At 49.7% G+C, this 25,855-nt stretch overlaps 1 protein-coding gene across 4 annotated transcripts in view; it reads left to right on the top strand.

Moving 5' to 3' along the window:
* Nucleotides 1–25,855, top strand: part of tex9 (testis expressed 9) — a 138,487-nt gene that overhangs the window by 51,717 nt on the left and 60,915 nt on the right. For all 4 annotated transcript variants that reach the window (XM_072470746.1, XM_072470745.1, XM_072470747.1 and 1 more), the window contains one exon: nucleotides 17,478–17,653. In XM_072470746.1, coding sequence (XP_072326847.1) covers nucleotides 17,478–17,653 — 176 coding nt within the window. The remainder of the gene's footprint in view (nucleotides 1–17,477; nucleotides 17,654–25,855) is intronic.

The raw sequence follows: 25,855 nt of genomic DNA, 5'->3' as shown, positions 1-25,855 counted from the left end.
AGATAGGGAAAGTAAGGACGGAGATGGGAACCTGGTTGGTGATTCAGTCGGGGTGAATAAGGCATTTAGGATTTCTACAGCAGGCTGTACAGGTCGGAACCCCCTACGGGGTCGGAGGGGATGAGGCACTTCTTGGAGGGGCTGAATTTCCCAAAGGTGGACGTGGAGCGGGTAGAAAGGCTGGGGCCCCAATCGGGCTGGAAGAGATAGTGGAGGGCTTGAAGGCCAGCAGGCGGGTAACTCCCAGGGTCCGGACGGGTACCCAGTGGAGTTTTATAAAACGTTCTCGGGGATATTGGGGCCGGTGTTGTTGAGGATGTTCAATGAGGCAAGGGAAAGAAGGGTGTTGCCCCCGACGATGTCACAGCAACGATTTTGCTGATTCTTAAGCAGGACAAGAACCCGGAGCTGTGTGGGTCCTACAGGCCGATCTCCCTGTTGAATGCAGATGCCAAGTTGCTGGCCAAAATCTTGTCCTCCAGGATCGAGGATTGAGTTCCGGACGTTATTGGGGAGGACCAGACAGGGTTTCTTAAGGACAGGCAGTTGGTGGCCAATGTAAGAAGGCTGTTAAATGTGATCATGATGCCCCCGGAAGGTAGGGAGGTGGAGGTAGTGATCGCAATGGATGCAGAAAAGGCTTTTGATCGGGTAGAATGGGTCTATCTGTGGGAGATACTGGGACGGTTCGGATTCGGGCGGGGCTTTATTGACTGGGTCAGGTTACTGTATCAAGCTCCTGTGCAAGTATACGACGAATAGGACAACATCGGACTATTTTAGGACTGCACCAGGGGACGAGACAGGGATGCCCCCTCTCCTACTGTTGTTTGCGCTGGCTATAGAGCCGTTGGCAATTGCTCTGAGAGCCTCGAGGGGCTGGAGAGGACTGGTCCAGAGGGGGTGGAGCACAGGGTTTCGCTCTCTGCGGATGACCTGCTTCTGTACGTTTCGGACCCAAATAGAGGGGATGGAAGAAATCATGAGGATTCTAGGGGAATTTGGCCGGTTTTCGGGGTATAAGCTTAATATGGGAAAGAGTGAGATGTTTGTGGTCCAGGCGAGGGGATAGGAGAGCGACTGGGAGAGATGCGTTTAGGTTAATAGAGGGAAGCTTTAGGTACCTAGGCATCCAGGTGGCGCGGGAATGGGATTGGATGCATAAATTGAATCTGGCCCGGCTGGTGGACCAAATGAAGGACGTTTTCGGAGATGGGACGCGCTTCTGTTGTCTCTGGCTGGGAAGGTGCAAATGGTGAAGATGACGGTCCTCCCGAGAATCCTATTTGTCTTCAGTGTCTCCCCATCTTTATTCCGCGGTTCCTTTTTAAGCGGGTCAACAGAGTGATCACGGGCTTCGTCTGGGCGGGCAAGACCCCGCGAGTACGGAAGGTAATGTTTGAGCGGAGTCGGGGAGAGGGCGGGCTGGCGCTGCCAAATTTAACAACTATTACTGGGCGGCTAATATAGCCATGATCAGGAAATGGGTGGTGGGGGAGGGGCCGGCATGTGTGCGTATGGAGGCGGCTTCATGTAAGGGCACCAGTTTGGGGGGTTGGTAACTGCGCCTCTGCATTCCCGCCATCACAGTACTCCACCAGTCTAGTGGTTGGTGGCGGCCCTGAGAGTTTGGAGCCAGTGGAGGCGGCATGTGGAGCAGTGGTAGCATCGGTCTGGGCTCAATCTGTGATAATCACCGGTTTGCCCCGGGGAGTATGGACAGGGGGTTCCGTTATGGCGGAGAGCGGCGATTGAGAGGATGGGGATATGTTCATAGAAGGGAGCTTTCCGAGTATGAGGCTTGGAGGAAAAGTTTGGGTTGGTGAGGGGAAACAAATTCAGGTATCTTCAGGTGCGGGACTTCCTTCGTAAACAGGAGTCAACCTTCCCGCTCGTATTGCTAAGGGGGATTCAGGACAGGGTAGTTTCCAGAGGGTGGGTAGGAGAGGGAGCGTCTCGGACATTATAAGGAGCTTATGGGGTCGGACGAGACGCAGACCGAGGAGCTGAAACGCAAGTGGGAGGAGGAGCTGGGAGGTGAGATAGAGGATGGTCTATGGGCAGACGCGTTGAGTCGAGTCAACACGTCCGCAACATGTGCCTGGCTCAGCCTGATACTATTTAAGGTTGTTCACCGGGCTCACATGACAATGGCCCGGATGAGTAGATTCTTTGGGGTGTAAGACAAGTGTGCAAAATGTGCGGGAGGACCGGCGAACCGTGTCCACATGTTTTTGGACATGTCCAAAGCTTAGGGGATTTTGGCAGGAGTTTGCGGACGTCCTGTCCCACGGTGTTAAAAACAAGGGTGGCGAGTCCAGAGGTGACGATTTTCGGGGTGTCAGAAGACCCGGAATCCAGGAGGAGAAAGAGGCAGACGTTCTGGCCTTTGCTTCCCTGGTAGCCCGGAGATGGATACTATTAGCATGGAGGGACTCAAAGCCCCCGAAGTCGGAGACCTGGCTATCGGACATGGCTAGCTTTCCTGTTTGGAGAAAATTCAAGTTCGTCTTGAGAGGGTCACTGTTCGGGTTCACCCGGAGGTGGCAATCATTCGTCGACTTCTTCGCGGGAAATAATCGTCAGCAGACAGGGGAGGGGGGAGTCGTTTAGATTAGAGTAGGGGGTCATGATGGAAAGGGATAGGTATATACCGCAGGGCAGAGGTTATATCTGGGGGAAAGGCAATTATGATGCAATGAGGCAAGACTTAGGATGCATCAGATGGAGAGGAAAACTGCAGGGGATGGGCACAATGGAAATGTGGAGCTTGTTCAAGGAACAGCTACTGCGTTGTCCTTGATAAGTATGTACCTGTCAGGCAGGGAGAAGTGATCGAGCAAGGGAAGATCAATGGAGGGCACTTCAGATGCATTCCACAGTGAAGGGAAAGATAAATAAACAAACCTTCTGGCAGCTGTTTAAACCATTAAGCTGTCAATCAAATGCGAGTTAAAGGTACTGCTGGTAGACATTTCAAATGATCTCGGGGGATTTCAAGGCTTTTCAAGTGTTGTGGGCTTTCTAGGAAAGCTCTGACACTTCAAAAAGCAGCAGTTTAAAATGCATAAGGCTGAGGGAGCATATGTGAGGAAAGGGTAGCCTTCAATGCTTGGAATCTTCAATGAACTGTATGATCTGCTCATCATCTGTCGGCAGAGCAGTTCAGAGTGAGAAGAGTTTAATCAGATCAGACAAGGATAATGATTTTGAATAGAAGACTACCTGAGATCACCAAGCCAAGAGTGATCTCCAGATTGCCCAGCGCTGGAAGAGCTGTCCAGACATGAGACTCCTATCCCAGGGGTGGGTCTCAGGGTCACGTCCTGGGGTTAACCCCTTACCCACAGTCAGAGCCCACCCAACCCCATGACTCTTGGGAGACCCTCCCCCGGTAGCTTTGTAGCAACAGAGGGGCATAGGAGCAATGGGCTAACCCCCTTGATTCCCCCCCTTGGGGTCCATTGTGCCAGAACAGCGCTTGTCAATACTTGGACCAAAACCTGGGGGGTCGGAGCGAAGCGGTGGGGGGGGGGGGGGGGGGGGGGAGGAGAGAGATAACTGTTGTGGAGATTCGGGCTCCCAGCCCATTAATCGCATTTTTAAAAAAAATTTAGAGTACCCAATTCATTTTTTTTTCCAATTAAGGGGAAATGTAGCGTGGCCAATCCATCTAGCTTGCACATTTTTGGGGTTGTGGGGGCGAAACCCACGCAAACACGGGGAGAACATGCAAACTCCACACGGACAGTGACCCAGAGCCGGGATCGAACCTGGGACCTCAGCGCCGTGAGGCCGCAGTGCTAACCCACTGCGCCACCCTGCTGCCCCATTAATCACATTTTAATGAATGCATATCAGCTGTTTGCATGTTCTCGCCGGGGTGGGAAGCCCGCTATGGCCGGCAAGACTAGAGACTGGGGATGTGTCTGCCGTCCAGCGCCGATCCCGTTTTAAAAAATATATAAATTTAGAGTGCCCAATTTATTTTTCCAATCAAGGGGCAATTTAGTGTGGCCAATCCACCTACCCTGCACATCTTTGGGTTGTGGGGGCAAAACCCACGCAAATACTGGGAGAATGTGCAAACTCCACACGTACAGTTGACCCAGAGCCGGGATCGAACCTGGGACCTCAGTGCCATGAGACTGCAGTGCTACCACTGGCCGATCCTGTTTTTAGGCCGAAATGAGACTATCTGTTTGATCGGCATTCCTGATCTTAGCGGCGGGGAGTGGAAAATCAGTGTATTTTGCTGACCCTCCCTTATTTTTAAAATTATTTTGACACATAATACAGATTGTTATATTGATATAGATTATCATGCCAGTAATATTGTCTGGCAGTGGCTAATCTTAACTAGTATGTAATTTCCAAATTGTGTTTTCCCTACAATGACCCTTTGCTTTTGTGTTATTTATTTTCCCCCTTCTTTAGGCCCATCTATATATGGGCAAACCAAGAACATACTTTTTTAAAAAATATATTTTATTCAAAATTTTGTGGCCAAACATAACAGTACATAGTTTTTCTTTTGACCAACAACAAAGCAATGTAAATAACCGTGGCCAATTTTAAACAAATAAATAAATATTATATAAACAAAAACAAAACAAAACTAAGTGGCAACTGCCTTGTCAAAAATAGTTACTCTCCAAAGATACAATCCAATAACAAGTGTCTATACATATACAATGACATCCGGTTCTCTCCCCCCCCCCCCCCCCCACCCCCCCCCCCCCCCCCCCCCCCCCCCGGGTTGCTGCTGCTGTCTTCTTTTCCATTCCCTCTATCTTTCTGTGAGGTAGTCGACGAACGGTTGCCACCGCCTGGTGAACCCTTGAGCCGAACCTCTTAATACGAACTTGATCCGTTCTAACTTTATAAACCCTGCCATGTCGTTTATCCAGGTCTCCACACCCGGGGGTTTGGCTTCCTTCCACATTAACAATATCCTGCACCGGGCTACGAGGGACGCAAAGGCCAAAACATCAGTCTCTCTCGCCTCCTGTACTCCCGGCTCTTCTGCAACCCCGAATATAGCCAACCCCCAGCTTGGTTCGACCCGGACCCCCACCACCTTCAAAAGCACCTTTGCCACCCCCACCCAGAACCCCTGTAGTGCCGGGCATGACCAGAACATGTAGGTGTGATTCGTTGGGCTTCTCGAGCATCTCCCACACCTATCCTCTAACCAAAAAAATCTACTGAGCCGTGCTCCAGTCATATGCGCCCTGTGTAGAACCTTGAATTGTATCAGGCTTAGCCTGGCACACGAGGACGATGAGTTTACCCTATGTAGGGCGTCAGCCCACAGCCCCTCCTCAATCTCCTCCCCCAGCTCTTCTTCCCATTTCCCTTTCAGCTCATCTACCATGATCTCCCCCTCGTCCCTCATTTCCCTATATATGTCCGACACCTTAACATCCCCCACCCATGTCTCTGAGATCACTCTATCCTGCACCTCCTGCGTCGGGAGCTGCGGGAATTCCCTCACCTGTTGCCTCGCGAAAGCCCTCAGTTGCATATACCGAAATGCATTCCCTTGGGGCAACCCATATTTTTCCGTCAGCGCACCCAGTCTCGCAAACGTCCCATCTACGAACAGATCTCTCAATTGTACTACCTCGGCTCTTTGCCATGCTCCAAATCCCCCATCCATTCTCCCCGGAACAAACCTATGGTTATTTCTTATCGGGGACCGCACCGAGGCTCCCGTCTTTCCCCTATGCCGTCTCCACTGCCCCCAAATTTTCAATGCAGCCACCACCACCGGGCTTGTGGTGTATTTCTTCGGTGAGAACGGCAACGGTGCCGTCACCATTGCTTGTAGGCTAGTCCCCCTGCAGGACGCCCTCTCCGATCTCTTCCACGCCGCTCCCTCCCCTTCTCCCATCCACTTACACACCATTGAAACATTGGCGGCCCAGTAATAGTCGTTTAGGCTCGGTAGTGCCAACCCCCCCTGTCCCTACTACGCTGCAAAAATCCCCTCCTCACTCTCGGGGTCTTCCCGGCCCACACAAAACTCATAATACTCTTCTCGATTCTCTTGAAAAAAGCCTTCGTGACCACCACCGGGGAGGCACTGAAACACAAAAAGGAATCTCGGGAGGACCACCATTTTAACCGCCTGCACCCTACCTGCCAGTGACAGGGACACCATGTCCCATCTCTTAAAGTCCTCCTCCATCTGTTCCACCAACCGCGTTAAATTAAGCCTGTGTAATGTACCCCAATTCTTGGCTATCTGGATCCCCAAGCACCGGAAGTCCCTTGTTACCTTCCTCAACGGTAAATCCTCTGTTTCCCTGCTCTGCTCCCCTGGATGCACCACAAACAACTCACTTTTCCCCATGTTCAATTTATACCCTGAAAAATCCCCAAACTCCCCAAGTATCCGCATTATCTCTGGTATTCCCTCCTCCGGGTCCGCCACATACAACAACAAATCATCCGCATACAGAGATACCCGGTGTTCTTCTCCTCCCCTGAGTACTCCCCTCCACTTCCTGGAACCCCTCAATGCTATGGCCAGGGGCTCAATCGCCAGTGCAAACAATAACGGGGACAGAGGACATCCCTGCCTCGTCCCTCTATGGAGCCGATCGGGGCCCTATACAGCAACTGTACCCATCTGATATACCCATCTCCAAAGCCAAATCTCCTCAGCACCTCCCACAAATAATCCCCCTCCACTCTATCAAATGCTTTCTCGGCATCCATCGCCACCACTATCTCCGCTTCCCCCTCTGGTGGGGGCATCATCATTACCCCTAGCAGCCTCCGTATATTTGTGTTCAGCTGTCTCCCCTTTCCAAACCCAGTTTGGTCCTCATGAACCACCCCCGGGACACAATCCTCTATCCTCGTTGCCATTACCTCAGCCAGAATCTTAGCATCCACATTCAGGAGGGAAATGGGCCTATAGGACCCGCATTGCAGTGGGTCTTTTTCCTTCTTTAGGAGGAGTGATATCGTTGCCTCTGACATAGTCGGGGACAGCTGCCTCTGACATAGTCGGGGGCAGCTGCCCCCTTTCCCTAGCCTCATTAAAGGTTCTCATCAGTAGCGGGGCCAGCAAGTCCATATATTTCCTATTGAATTCCACTGGGAATCCGTCTGGTCCCGGGGCCTTCCCCGCCTGCATGCTTCCAATCCCTTTCACTACTTCCTCCGTCTCAATCTGTGCTCCCAGTCCCACCCTCTCCTGCTCCTCCACCTTAGGAAATTCCAGCTGATCCAGAAAGCCCATCATTCTCTCCTTCCCTTCCGGGGGCTGAGCTTCATATAATATTTCATAAAATGCCTTGAACACTCCATTCACTCTCTCCGCTCCCCGCTCCATCTCTCCCTCCTCATCTCTCACCCCCCTATCTCCCTCGCTGCTCCCCTTTTCCTCAGTTGGTGGGCCAGCAACCTGCTCTACTTCTCCCCATATTCGTACTGTACACCCTGTGCCTTCCTCCATTGTGCCTCTGCATTACCCGTAGTCAACAAGTCAAATTCTACATGTAGCCTTTGCCTTTCCCTGTACAGTCCCTCCTCCGGTGCCTCCGCATATTGTCTGTCCACCCTCAAAAGTTCTTTCAACAACTGCTCCCTTTCCCTACCCTCCTGCTTTCCTTTATGTGCCCTGATAGACATCAGCTCCCCTTTAACCACAGCCTTCAACGCCTCCCAGACCACTCCCACCTGAACCTCCCCATTGTCATTGAGTTCCAAGTACCTTTCAATACACCCCCTCACCCTTAACACACCCCCTCATCTGCCAATAATCCCATTCTCCAATCCAATCATGTCCATTCTCCAGGGTCAGTGCTGTTCTTTTTCCTCCCCCATCTCCAGGTCCACTCAATGTGGAGCGTGGTCCGAAATAGCTACAGCCGTGTACTCCGTCCCCGTCAACTTCGGGATCAGTGCCCTTCCCAAAACAAAAATGTCTAACCGTGAATAAACTTTGTGGACATAGGAGAAAAACGAAAACTCCTTACTCCTAGGTCTACTAAATCTCCAGGGGTCTACTCCTCCCATCTGCTCCATAAAGTCCTTGAGCACCCTAGCTGCAGCCGGCCTCCTTCCGGTCCTGGACCTCGATCTGTCCAGCCCTGGGTCCAGCACCGTATTAAAATCTCCACCCATTACCAACTTTCCCGCCTCTAGGTCCGGGATGCGTCCCAACATACGCCTCATAAAATTGGCATCATCCCAGTTCGGGGCATGTACGTTCACTAAAACCACCGCCTCCCCTTGCAATCTGCCACTCACCATCACGTATCTGCCCCCACTATCCGCCACTATGGTCTTTGCCTCAAACATTACCCGCTTCCCCACTAATATAGCCACCCCCCTGTTTTTTGCGTCTAGCCCCGAATGAAACACCTGCCCCACCCATACCAAGAACATACTTTTGCTGAAACCACTTAATCAATTGCATATATAACCATTCACTAAGAAATATGCAAAAGCAGTACAGACCCATTTCCTGTCTGACTTTACCTTTTTCTCTGCTGATAACCTGACTGAGACCAGGAATCCACCAAGGATGAAATTGTTAGTATAAATCTACATTATGCCACTCTGTGATGGAGTATACTGGTACATTATGCGCTGGGCTCAGAGGTTAATACTTTAAATGTTTTGCATTTAAGCAAGCACAATAGGTTAAGTTAGAAATATATTATCAGGGTAAAGGCCGAATTTAAATGTGATATTCATTCATTTCTAAGCCTTCCTGAGCATTCCAATTATACAGTAATTTTGGATTTGTTCTTGAATTATGACCTGGCTATCGGACATGGCTAGCTTTCTCTGCTTGGAGAAAATCAAGTTCGTCTTGAGAGGGTCACTGTTAGGGTTCACCCGGAGGTGGCAATCGCTCGTCGACTTCTTCGCGGGAAATAATCGTCAGCAGACAAGGGAGTGGGGGGAGAGAGAGAGAGAGAGTAGTTTAGATTAGAGTAGGGGGTCATGATGGAAAGGGACAGGTATATACCGCAGGGCAAGAGTTATATCTGGGGGAAAGGCAATTATGATGCGATGAGGCAAGACTTAGGATGCATCAGATGGAGAGGAAAACTGCAGGGGATGGGCACAATGGAAATGTGGAGCTTGTTCAAGGAACAGCTACTGCGTGTCCTTGATAAGTATGTACCTGTCAGGCAGGGAGGAAGTGGTCGAGCAAGGGAACCGTGGTTTACTAAGGCAGTCGGAACACTTGTCAAGAGGAAGAGGGAGGCTTATGTAAAGATGAGACATGAAGGTTCAGTAAGGGCACTCGGGAGTTATAAGTTAGCTAGGAAGGACCTAAAGAGAGAGCTAAGAAGAGCCAGGAGGGGACATGAGAATTCTTTGGCAGGTAGGATCAAGGATAACCCTAAAGCTTTCTATAGATTGTCAGGAATAAAAGAATGACTAGGGTAAGAGTAGGGCCAGTCAAGGACAGTAGTGGGAAGTTGTGCTTGGAGTCCGAGGAGATAGGAGAGGTGCTAAATGAATACTTTTCGTCAGTATTCACACAGGAAAAAGACAATGTTGCCGAGGAGAATACTGAGATTCAGGCTACTAGACTAGAAGGGCTTGAGGTTCATAAGGAGGAGGTGTTAACAATTCTGGAAAGGGTGAAAATAGATAAGTCCCCTGGGCCGGATGGGATTTATCCTAGTATTCTCTGGGAAGCTAGGGAGGAGATTGCTGAGCCTTTGGCTTTGATCATTAAGTCATCTTTGTCAACAGGAATAGTGCCAGAAGACTGGAGGATTGCAAATGTTGTCCCCTTGTTCAAGAAGGGGAATAGAGACAACCCCGGTAACTATAGACCAGTGAGCCTTACTTCTGTTGTGGGCAAAATCTTGGAAAGGTTTATAAGAGATAGGGTGTATAATCATCTGGAAAGGAATAATTTGATTAGACATAGTCAACACGGTTTTGTGAAGGGTAGGTTGTGCCTCACAAACCTTATTAAGTTCTTTGAGAACGTGACCAAACAGGTGGATGAGGGTAAAGCAATTGATGTGGTATATATGGATTTCAGTAAAGCGTTTGATAAGGTTCCCCACGGTAGGCTACTGCAGAAAATACGGAAGCATGTGATTCAGGGAGATTTAGCCGTTTGGATCAGAAATTGGCTAGCTGGAAGAAGGGTGGTGGTTGATGGGAAGTGTTCAAACTGGAGTCCAGTTACTAGTGGTGTACCACAAGGATCTGTTTTGGGGTCACTGCTGTTTGTCATTTTTATAAATGACCTGGAGGAGGGTGTAGAAGGATGGGTGAGTAAATTTGCAGATGACACTAAAGTCGGTGGAGTTGTGGACAGTGCGGAAGGATGTTACAAGTTACAGAGGGACATAGATAAGCTGCAGTGCTGGGCTGAGAGGTGGCAAATGGAGTTTAATGCAGAAAAGTGTGAGGTGATTCATTTTGGAAGGAATAACAGGAAGACAGAGTACTGGGCTAATGGTAAGATTCTTGGCAGCGTGGATGAGCAGAGAGATCTCGGTTTCCATGTACATAGATCCCTGAAAGTTGCCACTCAGGTTGAGAGGGTTGTTAAGGCGTACGGTGTGTTAGCTTTTATTGGTAGAGGAATTGAGTTTCGGAGCCATGAGGTCGTGTTGCAGCTGTACAAAACTGTGGTGCGGCCGCATTTGGAGTATTGCGTGCAATTCTGGTCGCCGCATTATAGGAAGGATGTGGAAGCATTGGAAAGGGTGCAGAGGAGATTTACCAGAATGTTGCCTGGTATGGAGGGAAGATCTTATGAGGAAAGGCTGAGGGACTTGAGGCTGTTTTCGTTAGAGAGAAGAAGATTAAGAGGTGACTTAATTGAGGCAAAGAAGATGATCAGAGGATTGGATAGGGTGGACAGTGAGAGCCTTTTTCCTCGGATGGTGATGTCTAGCACGAGGGGACATAGCTTTAAATTGAGGGGTGATAGATATAAGACAGATGTCAGAGGTAGGTTCTTTACTCAGAGAGTAGTAAGGGTGTGGAATGCCCTGCCTGCAACAGTAGTGGACTCGCCAACACTAAGGGTATTCAAATGGTCATTGGATAGACATCGGGACGATAAGGGAATAGTGTAGATGGTCTTTAGAGTGGTTTCCCAGGTCTGCGCAACATCGAGGGCCGAAGGGCCTGTACTGCGCTGTAATGTTCTATGTTCTAATAAGGGTGGGACTTGTACGAGAGGTAAATGGCTTTTGCACTGTGTTTATGGTTTCATGTATATTGTTTATTTTGTTGTTGTTACTATACCAAAAATACCTCAATAAAATGTTTATTAAAAAAAAAATCCTGCTAAATTCAAACACATGGGGCGGGATTCTCCGGCGGTCGACGGCAAAATCGGGAAATGCGATTGGGCGGAGAATCGTTTTCGACGATGATATTGCAGTGGCCGCCAATTTCACGGCAAATCGCAACTCTCCGACGCCTGTACAGTAAATGTTGTTTGCATATCATTAACGGGCCTGATCCAGTATACTCTGGGACACCCGCGATTCCCCGCCTCTAATGACCGCGATGGTGCCGTCCACTTATGCCTTTAAAAATCGTGAAACTGGCGTTGTGGCTGATGAGGGAGAGAGGGGTAGGACATGGAGAGGCGCGACTGTGCCAGACACTGGCGAGGCTGACAGGGCCAGGGGAACGGGACTTGGGTGGTGTCCAGGCACGGACCATCTTTGCCGCGGCCTGTAAGGCAGCCATCTTGCAGCGCACCCCACAGTCCGCCCACCTTGGCCTTGATTCTGCAGAGTGACACCGGCTGTATGGGTGCCCCGGCCCCCCCTAACCCCACCCTCTGCCATACCGCGCAACCCAGGGCAATTCCCATAGTAGCCCCTGCAGATAATGGATATTGGAATACAACGAGCAATGGTGGCCTTCCTCCTAGTCGTCGCAGCCCTGGGGGATGCCATGCGGCTGTACGAGCGGGCGTAGCTCGAGGATGAGGAAGCTGCAGCAGCAGAGCGTGCAGGCTTGGAGCCTGCCCCGGAGGAACAGGAGGCAGCCACCCAGGTTGGAGAACCGGCTGTCCAACAGGCCGAGGAGGTGCCAAGGAGGCGGCACATGAGGCCTTGTGTACCGGAAGCACCTGTTACTCGAGGACCAGCCGGACCGGTATTGACCCCGAAGATGCTGAGCAGGGGAACAGGGCGACATACCTGCCAGATCATGTTGCATCTGGCACCATGGGGGAGGATACCTGCTCCAGGTCTGCATCAAGGTGAAGGTCACCCTGAACCTCTACTCCACAGGGTCCTCCCAGACGCTGAGTGGGGACCTGTCCGGGATCTCTCAGAGCTCGGTGCACAGGTGCATCAGCATCGTCACGAAGGCCCTATATGCCCAGTTGCCACACTACATCCACTTCAATGTGGACCGAGCCCACCAGGATGCCCGGGCAGGTGGGGTTCACCGCCATCAACGGGATGCCCTGGGTCCAGGGTGTGATCGCCGGGATGCATTTCGCCTTACGAGCACCTGGAGACAACAGGCCGCTGTACACAAACTGAAAGTGGAACCCCCCCGAGTGGCTGATGACATCTATTCGGAGGCCGGCTACAACGACACACATGCTGCAACCAGGGGTGTGATCAAGCGGTGCTTCGGCATCTTGAAGATGCAGTTCAGGTGCCTGGACCGCTCTGGAGGAACCCTCCAGTATGACATTGAGAGGGTCACCCACATTGTGGTGGCCTGCTGCATCCACAACATCGCGTAGCAGAGGGGCGATGTGCTGGAGGAGGAGGATGAAGGCCAGGCCACCTCCGATGAGGAGGATGCGGGGAGAGCGACGCTGGGCAGGACTTGGGGCCCAAGCAGGCACGGGAGGCCGCACAGGTGTGTACGAGAGCCAACGCACATGGGATACTCTAATCGCCTTCATGTTCACTGACTAGGGGTGCCGGGGACTGACCAGGGGCACGGATACCATATCCCACCCCCTTCCCCCACCTGCAACCCCCCTCCGTGATACATACCTGCCGCACTATGGGGTGCGGGCCCTGGGTTGGCAGTAACAGCAGATCTGGCCCATGGGCTGGAGGATGATGACCATCCGCTCTGCAATGAGCCCTGGTGCTCCGCATCGTATGACAAAGTCTGACTCCTGCCCATGGAAGCAATTTCCACCATCCGCCTGGGTGATCCCTGTATGTGAGCTGGCCTTTCCATCACATGGTCCCATTGCATCTCCGGGGTGACGGGGGGAGGAGCCCAGGCCATCCACAACATCCGCCCATAACCCCCCCGCGTCCACCCTGGCCAGCCCAGCCCAGCCCACCCATCACACTCATCTGACAGAGCATCGAGGCAGGTTGTAACCATGTTAACAGGTGTTCAATGTGCACATATATGTGCCAGAGGCCCTATCACTAAACTGCCCTGCACCCGTGCCAACTTAACTGGTGTCTAACTTCCTGATCTCACGGGCCCTAACGCCACGTTCAGGTGGATCCCTAGATGGTACATTAGGAGTGGAGGCGGCCTGCTGTTATTCCCGCCTTGCGACCTGGGTCTGCGTTGACGGCCATCTTCTGGGGTGACCACGCTTACCAGGGACGGGGAGAATCTGAGGTGCTGCGGTGTTCCTGCACCTTCTCTGCGGGAGTCACCGGCATGGGCTCCATCACCACCTCCTCCCACGGGGTGTCCGATGGCCGCCGGACTATTCCACGGACGGGGTGCGAGCGGAGCTATCCTCTGAGGCTTCCCTGCGCATGGTGCTGACAGTCTTGGAGGCCCGCTCTGGTTCTTCTCATGGGGAGGGTGGGGCGACTCCATCTCTGCAACTGGCTGGAGACACCACATGGATCCCTCCATCACCAAGACACAAGACGAGATGCACGATTAGACTGCAGGCTAGTGGTGGTGAGGGTGGTGTTGAGGGCGACCACAACTCAGTGAGACTCACTTCCATACACCTATGTAAGACTGCTGATCATCGACTACAGCTCCGCCTTCAACACCATTATCCCGACAAGACTAATAACCCCCACCCTCATCACCACCAGTCTGTAATCTTGGACTTGACCTCTCCCTGTGTAGCTGGGTCCTCGACTTCCTCACCAACAGACCGCAATCTGTCAGGATAGGCAACAGCACCTCCTCCACAATAGTCCTCAACACCAGGGCCCTGCAAGGATGTATGCTCCGTCCTCTACTATACGCCCCATACACACATGACTGTGTGTCAAGATGTAACTCCAACGCAATCTATAAGTTTGCGGATGATACGACTGTGGTGGGCCGTATCTCAAACAACAACGAATCAGACTACAGGAGGGAGATAAATCACTTGGTTGCATGGCGTACCGAAAACAACCTCTCTCCAAATATCGGAAAGACCAAGGAACTGGTCATCGATTTCAGGAAGCATAGCACGACACACACTCCGATCTGCATCAATGGCTCCGAAGTGGAGATGATCAATAGCTTTAAGTTCCTGGGGGTCACCATCACCATCACCTGTCCTGGTCCACTCACGTTGATCCAACAGTCAAGAAAGCCCAACAACATCTCTACTTCCTACGGAAGCTAAAGAAATTTGGCATGTCTGCATCGACTCTCACAAACTGCTACATATGTGCAATAGAGAGCATCCTACCCGGCTGCATCACAGCCTGGTATCGCAACTGCTTGGTCCAAGAACGCAAGAAACTGTAGAGAGTGGTGAACTCAGCCCAACGTATCACACAAGCTTGCCACCCCCACATTGATTCTGTATACACCTCCCACTGCCTCAGGAATGCAGACAGCATTATCAGAGACCCCTCCCACCCAGGCATTGCCTTCTTCCAGACCCTTCCATCAGGCAGTAGGTATAGAAGTCTGAAGACCTGCACATCCAGACATAGGAACAGCTTCTTCCCCACAGCTATAAGACTCCTCAACGACTCCCCCTCGAACTTATCTGCTCCCTGTAAGAACACTATTCACGTTGCCCTATGCTGCTCTTGCTCATGTATTTGCTTTGTTTGGCCCCTTGTTCCGCACTGTAACCGATCACCGTCGATGTACCATTTGTCAATGTTCTCTGTGATTATTCTTTTTGTGTACTATGTATGTACTGTGTACGTTCCCTCGGCCGCAGAAAAATATTTTTCACTGTACTTCGGTACATGTGACAATAAATCAAATCAATTCAATGTATATGTAGACAACTGGGGCGGGATTCTCCCCTACCCGGCGGGGCGGGGGGTTCCAGCGTAATGGAGTGGCGGGAACCACTCCTGTGTCAGGCCGCCCACAAAGGTGCGGAGAGCCCTCACCTTGAGGGGCTAGGCCCGCGCTGGAGTGGTTTCCGCTCCGCCGGCTGGCGGGAAAGGCCTTTGGCGCTCACGGCATCCCCGCGCATGCGCTGTGGAGGGGGGTCTCTTCTGCCTCCGCCATAGTGAAGACCATGGCGAAGGCGGAAGAAAAAGAGTGCCCCCACGGCACAGGCCCGCCCGCGGACCGGTGAGCCCCGATCGCGGGCCAGGCCACCGTGGGGGCATCCCCCGGGGCCAGATCCCCCCCCCCAGGAGCCTGCCCGCGCCGCCTTGTCCCACCGTTCAAAAGGATGTTTAATCCACGCCAGCGGGCGAGGGTTGACAGCGGTGGGACTTCGGCCCATCGCGGGCCGTAGAATTGCCGGGGGTAGGCCCGCCGACCGGCGCGGCGCGATTCCCGCCCCCGCCGAATCTTTGGTGGCGGAGAATTCGGGACACGGCGGGGGGCGGGATTCACGCCAGCCCCCGGCGATTCTCCGACCCGGTAGGGGGTCGGAGAATCGCGCCCCAGATTTTTCTTTAAATTTTCTTTGTGCCATTGCAAACATCCTCTTCAGGCTGCTAAGTATTTATTAGGAGAACCTGGACTCAATCAGGAAAAGGAATGGACCGAGGGGTGCATGAGATCGAAAAACCAGGGATACTACCATGACTTTCCAGGTTAATAGAAAAGACCTGTGAACTAATGATCCATGGGCTACAGTTTAAATACCATGACCTATGCAAAGGCAGGATTGACAATTTAATGTGAACTGTAACAATACAGTAGTTATACTGAACTCTGGATTGCTGTATGCATGTTATGCATGTTCCACTTGTAGTAATTTATAGCTGCCCTGTATGCCAAATGTTATTTTGTTGGTAGTTGTCCCACTGCCCTTAACAGGCTCCTTGTAAAGTCAGCCTTTCCTGCAAAAAGGGTGTATTCAACTTGGGATGCCTGAATGGCATTTGGCAAATCAAATTACATTTAGGTTAATCTGTCAAAGCACATTTACGTGTCTGAGAAGCCAAATGTTTTACTGAGATTATAAATTTTTGAAATAGTGAAAATACTTCTGATTTCAACTTGTTTTTACTCCATAAATTCAAACCGGACATATTACAATTTGCTGCTGAAACACTATATACAACTGGATTGCAGATTATATTCTTAGACTGTGAGGTTTGTATATGTTTTATCCTTATTTTAATGTACATAATAATAGTAATAAAACCATTATGTTCTGGGGTGCAATATTTGCAAAATATTTAACATTATAGCTGGGTGAACATTTCTTCTCTGCTTTTGTCCTTGATTTTTCAGTATTTCTGAGAGTCTGAGTGGGAAGTTTAACATGGGCGCATGAGTAGCATTGTGTGAGGGTTGGGGTTAAATGGGAAAAACTCCGAGTGCTTCGGAAAAACGGCTGCAACCCACTGACTTCTGGGTTTTACTGAGACAGGACAAGGGGCGGGCATCTAAGCAGGCTCCCCGCACAGGTTGGCATTTTAAATGTGCTAATGAGACTGAAAGCCTCAGGTTTAACCTGCTTTGTAGTTTAACTTTGTGGTTGGCTGGATTTTGCAGCAGCAACAAGGCGAGAACAGCCTTAGGGAGAAAACAAGTGTCTTCACAGCCTTCTGTGTGGGCCAGAAGAAGCAGAAGGTGATCCTTCCAGCCCCGATCATCAGGTGATCAACTTCCTCCCTCCCAAGATAGGGAATTGGACCTTGAAGGGTTGGGGATCGGATTTATCTGGTACGACGGCCTCCTCTGGAGTGCTCCAGGCCAGACTGCAAGCCAAGTCAATCAGGCTGACTTACAACTGGGAACCTGTCAGGACACTGGAGATTCAGACTTTCAGGTTTCTCATGTGCTACCGGTTGCCCCCTCAAGGCTGAGTTAGATGGATCTTTGACCAACAAGGGAGTCCAGGGTTATAAGGGACTGGCAGGAAAATGAAGTTACGGTATCAGTCGGATCAGCTATGATCTTATTGAATGATGGAGCAGGCTTGAGGGCCCAACAGGTCTGCTGCTGCTCTTATTTCTAGTGTTCTTATGCTCCCTATGGCCAACCACTCCCAGCATGCCGACAAGTAATGGCTCCTTCCTCCTCAGTTTTAACTATGTTAGTTCCAGAAGAACAAAGTCATGTTTTGAACAAGAGATTGGAAAATTGAGACAAAAACATTTGATTTTTATTTTTTTAAATTTTAGTGCTAAACACAAAACTATTGAATTGCATGCAGCTGATGACGTAGCAGTTCCAGAGGACTTTTCCAATTTCTCTCTTGAAAAGACAATCAACAAAATTGAAGGTCAACTGGAGGATGGCTTTTCGGCTGATGTGGAAAATGAGGTCATGCCCAGCATTGGCAATGAAATGGGCACAGGTGGGTCTAAAGGCTTTGCATTACTATTTCTCTGGATTAGGCAATTCAGTTGTTTAAAAACTGCATTACTCTGTCAAAAAAAGACTTGCAGGAGAGTAAACCTATCAGAAACATTTCAAAAAGTTACTAAAACTGATTGGAAGAACCATGATAAAATTACACAACGAGATTTGCATTCTGAGTTTCGGGTTTCACAGAATGTTGTAGAAATTGGGTCACATTTCAGGGATTTCAGAAACCACAGAAGCTTTAATACTGTATTCACTCAGGTTTAATTAAATGATTGGAGTTTTAGGATAATTTTGTAATTGGATATCAACAACATTAATCTGAAGTGAGAGAGAAGAGGAGACTTTTTTGTTTTGCAGCTCCTTATTGAACACCATTGGAAAACTAATTTTGTTAGTTAAATAGCTGAGAAATGTGTAGCTTCAACTAATTTTTGTATGAATTTAACTGATGTTAAGTCTGTTTTTCCGTTCAATGCTGTAAGTTCTAAATCTTCATTTTATTCTAACCCTTACTTCCGTAACCTTAGTATGTAGGTAGACAATTGACCAAAATGGCTATTTGAAAAGAGATTTCAAAGCCTTTGTGCAGGTTGAATGGGATTGCGGGGATGGGGCAGTGGAGTGGACCTGGGTGAAGAGTTTTTTCCCGAAAGCAAGTGCATGGTAATAATCGGAACATCTAAAGCACAGAAACGTTGTTCAAGATTTCAGAACAGGAGGATTGAATTGGTTAATTATTCCCCCCTTTTCTGCCAAATTCCTCTTTTATTGTTTGATTCATCTGCTTCTTCCTTATAATGGCATTGGCTTATTTGCTGGGGTATGATTCCACAAGCAATATCTACCCTCTAATACATCACCTGAGTATTGTTGTGCTGTGTGACCAGCTAAAGCCAAGCATGATCCTGCCCTTGTCCATGCAATTTGTCCATTTTCCCCCAACCAAATTTAGGAATACTGAGTTCTGTTGCCAGTTCCCCAATGTTGCCTTGTTGAGACCAGCCAACTCAACACAAGCCAGGAAAGTTCCGAGTGTCAATAGCTCAGGCTCTTCTGCCAATAATGCCTAGAATTGACAACTCATTTTAAACTATTTTTCAGAGTCACATTAAACATGATTGTAAGAATATTACTTTATGGATCTCTTTTAACTATGATAAAGGTTATAATAAATCTGTAAATGGTGGAAAAAGAGACTGATATTAAGCAGGAATCTATGTGTTCCAGACCAGTGTTCTGGAAAAATAACCTATCGCCAAAAATGCAGAGGCAGAGAGGTTTTGCATTCCACCACATGCTCACTTGTTAATTTCCTTTCTGATTTATCATAACAATTTGTGTGGGCGATGGCTAGTCCTGCAAGATGAGAAGGAGATCAAAACCTTGGCTGTCTTGCAGGAGGTGCAATATGTGCAGTTTTGGAACAAACTAGCTTTGGATAAGGCTGGTGGATTATTAGTGTCATCTTCTATCTGTAACATCAGGTCCAGATTTACTGCTCTTTGTTTGATGTACTGCCAGCTGGTATATCCTTGCAGGCTGCACACAGTGCTTGAACAAAAGCTGTAATCTGTGCATAATCTGGGGTTCATGTTACTGCAAGACATTTGTTTGTGTAGAAAAATCAGTTCTGGTTCCAAACATATACATGTGATAAACAGATTTTTGCTACCACTCCAAATGTCAGTGTGGGGCAGTTTGACTATGGTGAGACAGCTTTAATGTTTCAGATTCAAAATTGTGAGTATTCTGTTTGAATGGGAATGGATTCAGATGTAGTCTCTTCAGTGATACAGAATTAACATATCTGGACAAATAACTTGCACCTGTTAATTGACTAAAATCTATCTGCTGACAGTCCTAAAATTAAAACAGCATACAACAAATTTCTATAGTGTAACTTTCAAATAAACAAGAGCGGAGGGGGAGGGGGACTACATTTTTTTATTCATTCAAGGGATGCGTGTTTCACTGGCTAGGCCAACATTTATTGCCCAACCCTGATTGCCCTTGAGAATGTGATGGTGAGCTGCCTCCTTGAACTGTTGCCTCCATGGTGCTACAGTTAGGGAGGAAGTTCCAGGATTTTAACCCAGCAGCAGTGAAGGAATGGCTATACATTTCCAAGTCAGGATGGTGAGTGGTTTAGAGGGGAATTTCCAGGTGGCTGTGTTCCCATGTATCTGCTGCCCTTGGCCTTCTAGATGGTAGCGGTTGGGGGTTGGAAGGTGCTGTCTAAGGAGCCTTGGTGAGTTCCTGCAGTGCATTTTGTAGCTGGTACACTCTACTGCTGCTGTGCGTCGATGGTGGAGGGAGTGAATATTTGTTAATGGGGTGCCAATCAAACGGGTTTCTTTGGCCTGGATGGTGCCGAGCTTCTTGAATATTGTTATCATCCAGGCAAGGAGAGAGTATTCCATTACACTCCTGACATGTGCTTTGTAGATTCTGGACTGCTTTGTAGATTCTGGACAGGCTTTGAGAAGTTAGGTGAGTTACTCACTGCAGGATTTCCATCCTCTGACAATACTGAGCGTTAGTGAACAGGTTATTGCTAAGCAACAGGCGCTTGCTAATGATGTTAATGGCCTCTTCCATACCTTTACTGATCACCGAGAGTAGACTGATGCGGGCGGTAATTGGCTGGGTTGGATTTGTCCTGCTTCTTTTCTACAGTGCTGCTTCTTGGCTAAGTACATTCCTGGGCAATTTTCCACATTGCTGGGTAAATGCCAGTGTTGTAGCTGTACTGGAACAGCTTGCCTAGGGGGTGTGGTAAGTACTGAAGCGTAAGTCTTCAGTACTATTGCCAGAATATTGTTAGGACTCAAAGCCTTTGCAGTATCCAGTGCTTTCAGCCATTTATTGATATCACATGGAGTGAATCGAATTGACTGAAGACCAGAATTTGTGATGTTAGAGATCTCTAGAGGAGGCCAAGATGGATCATCCCATGGGAAGCCAGCATGAAACCGATTTTGCATCCCACTAATGGCATGCAAATGAAGGCCTGACCGGAATCTTGCCCCCGCATCTGATGCTCTGTTATGCCAGCAGGAAAATACGTCGGTCTAAAACATGTCTGGATCAACATGGCGTGCAAATGTCAGGACTTAACTTTAGGGCCTTGCTCAGATCGCGAAGGAGATCTAGGGAAACATGTACATCATATGCTGGGTGGACTGTCATGCACATGGCGCCACCGTGAAGCAGTTCATGCACATGGCGCCACTGTGAAGCAGTTCTCAGAAGGTGGGAGGTCCAAATGCAGCAACCTTAGCAGCACTGATCTCAGACCTGCTTTAGAACTTCAGGTTCTTCGTCATGGGCTGGTAACGATGTGGCGAAGGGTGGGGGTAGTGATGGAGGGTAGTTTATGTGCAAGTAGGAGAGGAAGATCTTTGGGGTGAGGGTGAAGCTGGGTGGAGGCGGGATGAAATTATCATTTGGAGGGTGAAGCGGGGACGAGGGTGTTGAGGGTGGAGTGAAGCTGAGTTGGGAGGGAGCTTGGAGGAGAAAGGAGTAAAGGGGGAAAAAAGAGTCATGGAGAGAAAGGAAAAAGGGGAGAAAAGTGTAATGGGGAGAATGGTGCAAGTGTGGGGTAGGTGTAAAGGGAGTAAGGGAAGAAAGGAGTAAGTAGAGAGTTTTGGAGGGGAGGAGAAAGGCGGGGATGGCGTAAGTCGGAAGAAGGAGTAAATAGGGGATTGGAATGTCCAGTGAATGTGCAAGGAAGTGGTTTGTGGAGTCAGTGACTACATCCTGGGGAGCAATATGAGGGGATGTGGTAAGGTGGAATGTTGAGTGTGAAAGAGGGCAGAAGGAGCCTCACAAAGTCTATATAATGATGCTGAAAGACATTATTTAGTGACTGTGAATATATTTGCAGATGATACAGTGACAGTGTTCACCCTTACAATCACTTGTGATCAAAATTTTATAGATGGGATTCTTCGTCCCGCCGCACCCATTTTCTGGTGCGGCGCGCCCCCGCCTGCAGCGAGATTCTCCATCCTGCCATCCAGTCAATGGGATTTCCCATGTGGGCAGCCCCACGCCATCGGGAAATCCCCGGGTGTGCTGCTGGTGCAACGGAGAATCCCGACAGCGGAGAATCCAGCCCCTTGATTTTACGTATTACTTATTTTCAGTGATGCCCTCTGACTCACCAGCCACTATGTTGAGGGATTCTAACTGCCCTGCTTGAAGTTGCCCACCTCTTGCGACTCTCCACCATCAGTTGGAAGGCCGATTCCAGAGTCTCACCATCGAACTCCGAGCTTATCGGAGGGTCCTCGGCTGAACTATCCTCCTCCTCCTGCGGACATGTGTCCGTGCAGACCACCAGATTGTGAGACCCTTCTTGAAAGCACTAATACCCACCAAGGTGTGTGTTCCAGAGCTGGTGGAGGGTGCAAGTGAGCACCTCTGCAGGTGTGGAAATCCCCTCATTTGTTCCCTCCTGGCTCATCTCTGGGCTTTGGCTGGGATTGTAGTTTGTTAGGGATCCTTTCTCCTCCTCCTCCACAGGCCTTTTTCTCTTTTTGGAGACACATGTAAGTAAGTTAGGAGAGTGCAAATGACAACATGGAGGCACATTTGACTCTGAGGTTTGCATCAAGTGGATAAATCGTTACTAGGTGGGCGCCCAAGGCTAACTTTCCCATCGCCAATGGCTCTGTTGGGTTCCACTCCTGTGAGCACAGATGCTCTCTCCTCAAATTCAATCAGAGCCCTCCGGTACAGAAGGATATCGAGGGAAGCGTCACTGCACTTTGGACCAGGGCCTTGCAGACATCTCTCTGGTTCTGGTCTGTCATTATGGATATCTGGGAACCTTTTAAATATGGCACCCAGATATGACAGCAGGGTGCACATCATCAAGCCAGCCCGTGCCACAGAACACGATGCAACCCCCCTCCCTTGCGAATTGAGGACTGTGTCCCGGGGGTGATAGATCAAACTGGTTTTGTGCAGGGCAGGCAGTTGACAGCGAACATGAGGAGACTGCTTAATGTAATCATGATGCCTTTGGAGGGGCAGGAGGTGGAGGTAGTGGTGGCGATGGACATCGATCGGGTGGAGTGGTCTGTCTACTGGAGGTGTTGGGGCGGTTCGGGCAGGGATTTTTAGATTGGATCTGGTTGCTGTATAAGGCACCAGTCTCAAGTGTGCGGCAAACCAAGTGAGTTTGGGGGAAGAGGCAGGGGAGCCCGCTTTCCGCCTTGGCGGTAGAGCCGCTGACAATGGCACTTAGGGCGTATGCAGACGACCTGCTGCTGTATATTTCAGACCCGTTGAACAGTATTGGAGGCATCATGGGAATTTTAGAGGAATTTGGCCGGTTTTCGGGATACAAGTTGAATATGAGGAAGAGCGAGGTGTTCCCGATTGAGACTAGAGGGCAGGAAAGAAGGCTAGGGGCGCTGCCATTTAGGGTGGTGGGGCGAGCTATAGATACTTATGTATCCAGGTGATGTGGGGTTGGGCACATCTGCAAAGTTTGAACCTGGTTCAGCTGGTGGAGAGGTGAAAGTGGATTTTAAGAGGTGAGATGTAGCTGGTGGGGTGGGTGCAGACAGTAAAAATGACGGTGTTGCCAAGGTTTCTGTTCGTTTTCCAGAACCTCCCAATCTTCGTTCCCAAGTCATTTTTTAAGAAGGCCAATGCGTTGATCCCTGTATTTTTGTGGGCGGGAAGACCTCGCGGGTTAGGAGTGCTTTCCTGGAGCGGGGCCGAGGGGGTGGGGTCTGGTGCTGCCGAACATGAAGAATTACTGCTGGGCGGCGAATATTGCTTTGGTTAGGAAATGGATCGTGGGGAGGGTTCGGCATGGGGTCAGATGGAGGCAGCATCATGTAGGGGAACATGTTTGAGGGCTTTGTTGTCAGCGCCTCTGCCATTCTCGCCAGCCAGGTACTCTGTGAGCCCACTGGTGGTGCCGGCCCTACAGAGTGTTGGGGCTGTGGAGGCAGCAGTTAGGACTGGAGGTGTGGGCATCGATTTGCGACGACATAAGTTTGCCCCAGAGAGATTGGATGCAAGGTTTCGGGGGTGATGGCAGGCAGGGATTGAGCGATTTGGCGATCTGTTCATGAGGGGTAAATCTGCGGTTGGAGGATCTGGACGAAGAGTACGAGTTGCCCAGGGGGAAACGGCATTAAGTACCTGCATGTCCGAGACTTTGTAAGGAGAGAGGTGCCATTCTTTCCTGGGCAGCCGCCCCTGGGGTTGCAAGATAAGGTGCTGTCGGGGGACGAGATAGGGGAGGGGCAGGTGTCCGATGTTTATAAGGAGTTGATGGATTGGGAGGGAGTCCTCGTGGGGTATATAAAATGTAAGTGGGAGGAGGAGCTGGGAGGGGTGGTGGGGGCTGAGACGTGGGCAGAGGCCTTGCGGAGGTTGAACGCGTACTCGTCGTGTGCGAGGCTAAGCCTCATCCAGTTTAAAGTGATACATAGGGGGCATATGACAGTAGCAAGGGTGAGTAGGTTCTTTGAGAGGGTAGAGGATGGGTGTGGGCGGGGAGGCCCGCAAATCATAGAACATAGAACATAGAACGATACAGCGCAGTACAGGCCCTTCGGCCCACGATGTTGAACCGAAACAAAAGCCATCTAACCTACACTATGCCATTAACATCCATATGCTTATCCAATAAACTTTTAAATGCCCTCAATGTTGGCGAGTTCACTACTGTTGCAGGTAGGGCATTCCACGGCCTCACCACTCTTTGCGTAAAGAACCTACCTCTGACCTCTGTCCTATATCTATTACCCCTCAGTTTAAAGCTATGTCCCCTCGTGCCAGCCATTTCCATCCGCGGGAGAAGGCTCTCACTGTCCACCTTATCTAACCCCCTGATCATTTTGTATGTCTCTATTAAGTCTCCTCTTAACCTTCTTCTCTCCAACGAAAACAACCTCAAGTCCATCAGCCTTTCCTCATAAGATTTTCCCTCCATACCAGGCAACATCCTGGTAAATCTCCTCTGCACCCTCTCGAAAGCCTCCACGTCCTTCCGATAATGCGGTGACCAGAACTGTACGCAATACTCCAAATGAGGCCGTACCAGAGTTCTGTACAGCTGCAACATGACCTCCTGACTCCGGAACTCAATCCCTCTACCAATAAAGGCCAACACTCTATAGGCCTTCTTCACAACCCTATCAACCTGGGTGGCAACTTTCAGGTATCTATGTACATGGACACCTAGATCCCTCTGCTCATCCACACTTCCAAGAACTTTACCATTATCCAAATATTCTGCATTCCTGTTATTCCTTCCAAAGTGAATCACCCTACACTTCTCTACATTAAACTCCATTTGCCACCTCTCAGCCCAGCTCTGCAGCTTATCTATGTCCCTCTGTAACCCGCTACATTCTTCCGCACTGTCGACAACACCACCGACTTTAGAGTCGTCTGCAAATTTACTCACCCACCCTTCTGCGCCCTCCTCAAGGTCATTGATAAAAATGACAAACAGCAACAGCCCCAGAACAGATCCTTGTGGTACACCACTTGTAACGGAACTCCATTCTGAACATTTCCCATCAACCACCACCCTCTGTCTTTCAGCTAGCCAATTTCTGATCCACATCTCTTTTTTTTTAATAAATGTTTTATCGAAAATTTTTGGTCAACCAACACAGTACTTTGTGCATCCTTTACACAACATTATAACAATACAGATAACAATGACCTATTTTATATAAACAAAAAACAAAAAATAAATAAATATTAAATAACAAAAATGAAAACTAGCCCTAATTGGCAACTGCCTTGTCACAAGCTACACCCCCATCCCCCCCCCCCCCCCCCCCCAAATCCTGGGCTGCTGCTGCTGCCTTCTTTTTTCCCCCCATCTATCTATCCGCAAGATATTCGACGAACGGTTGCCACCGCCTGGTGAACCCTTGAGCCGACCCCCTTAGGACGAACTTAATCCGCTCTAGCTTTATGAACCCCGCCATGTCATTTATCCAGGTCTCCACCCCCGGGGGCTTGGCTTCTTTCCACATTAACAATATCCTGCGCCGGGCTACTAGGGACGCAAAGGCCAAAACATCGGCCTCTCTCGCCTCCTGCACTCCCGGCTCTTGTGCAACCCCAAATATAGCCAGCCCCCAGCTTGGTTCGAACCGGACTCCTACTACTTTTGAAAGCGCCTTTGTCACCCCCATCCAAAACC

This window comes from Scyliorhinus torazame, chromosome 12, assembly GCF_047496885.1.
Source record: "Scyliorhinus torazame isolate Kashiwa2021f chromosome 12, sScyTor2.1, whole genome shotgun sequence".
Lineage (NCBI taxonomy): Eukaryota > Metazoa > Chordata > Chondrichthyes > Carcharhiniformes > Scyliorhinidae > Scyliorhinus > Scyliorhinus torazame.
The sequence above is the reverse complement of the archived record's forward strand: the minus strand, read 5'-3'. Positions and strand labels throughout refer to the sequence as shown.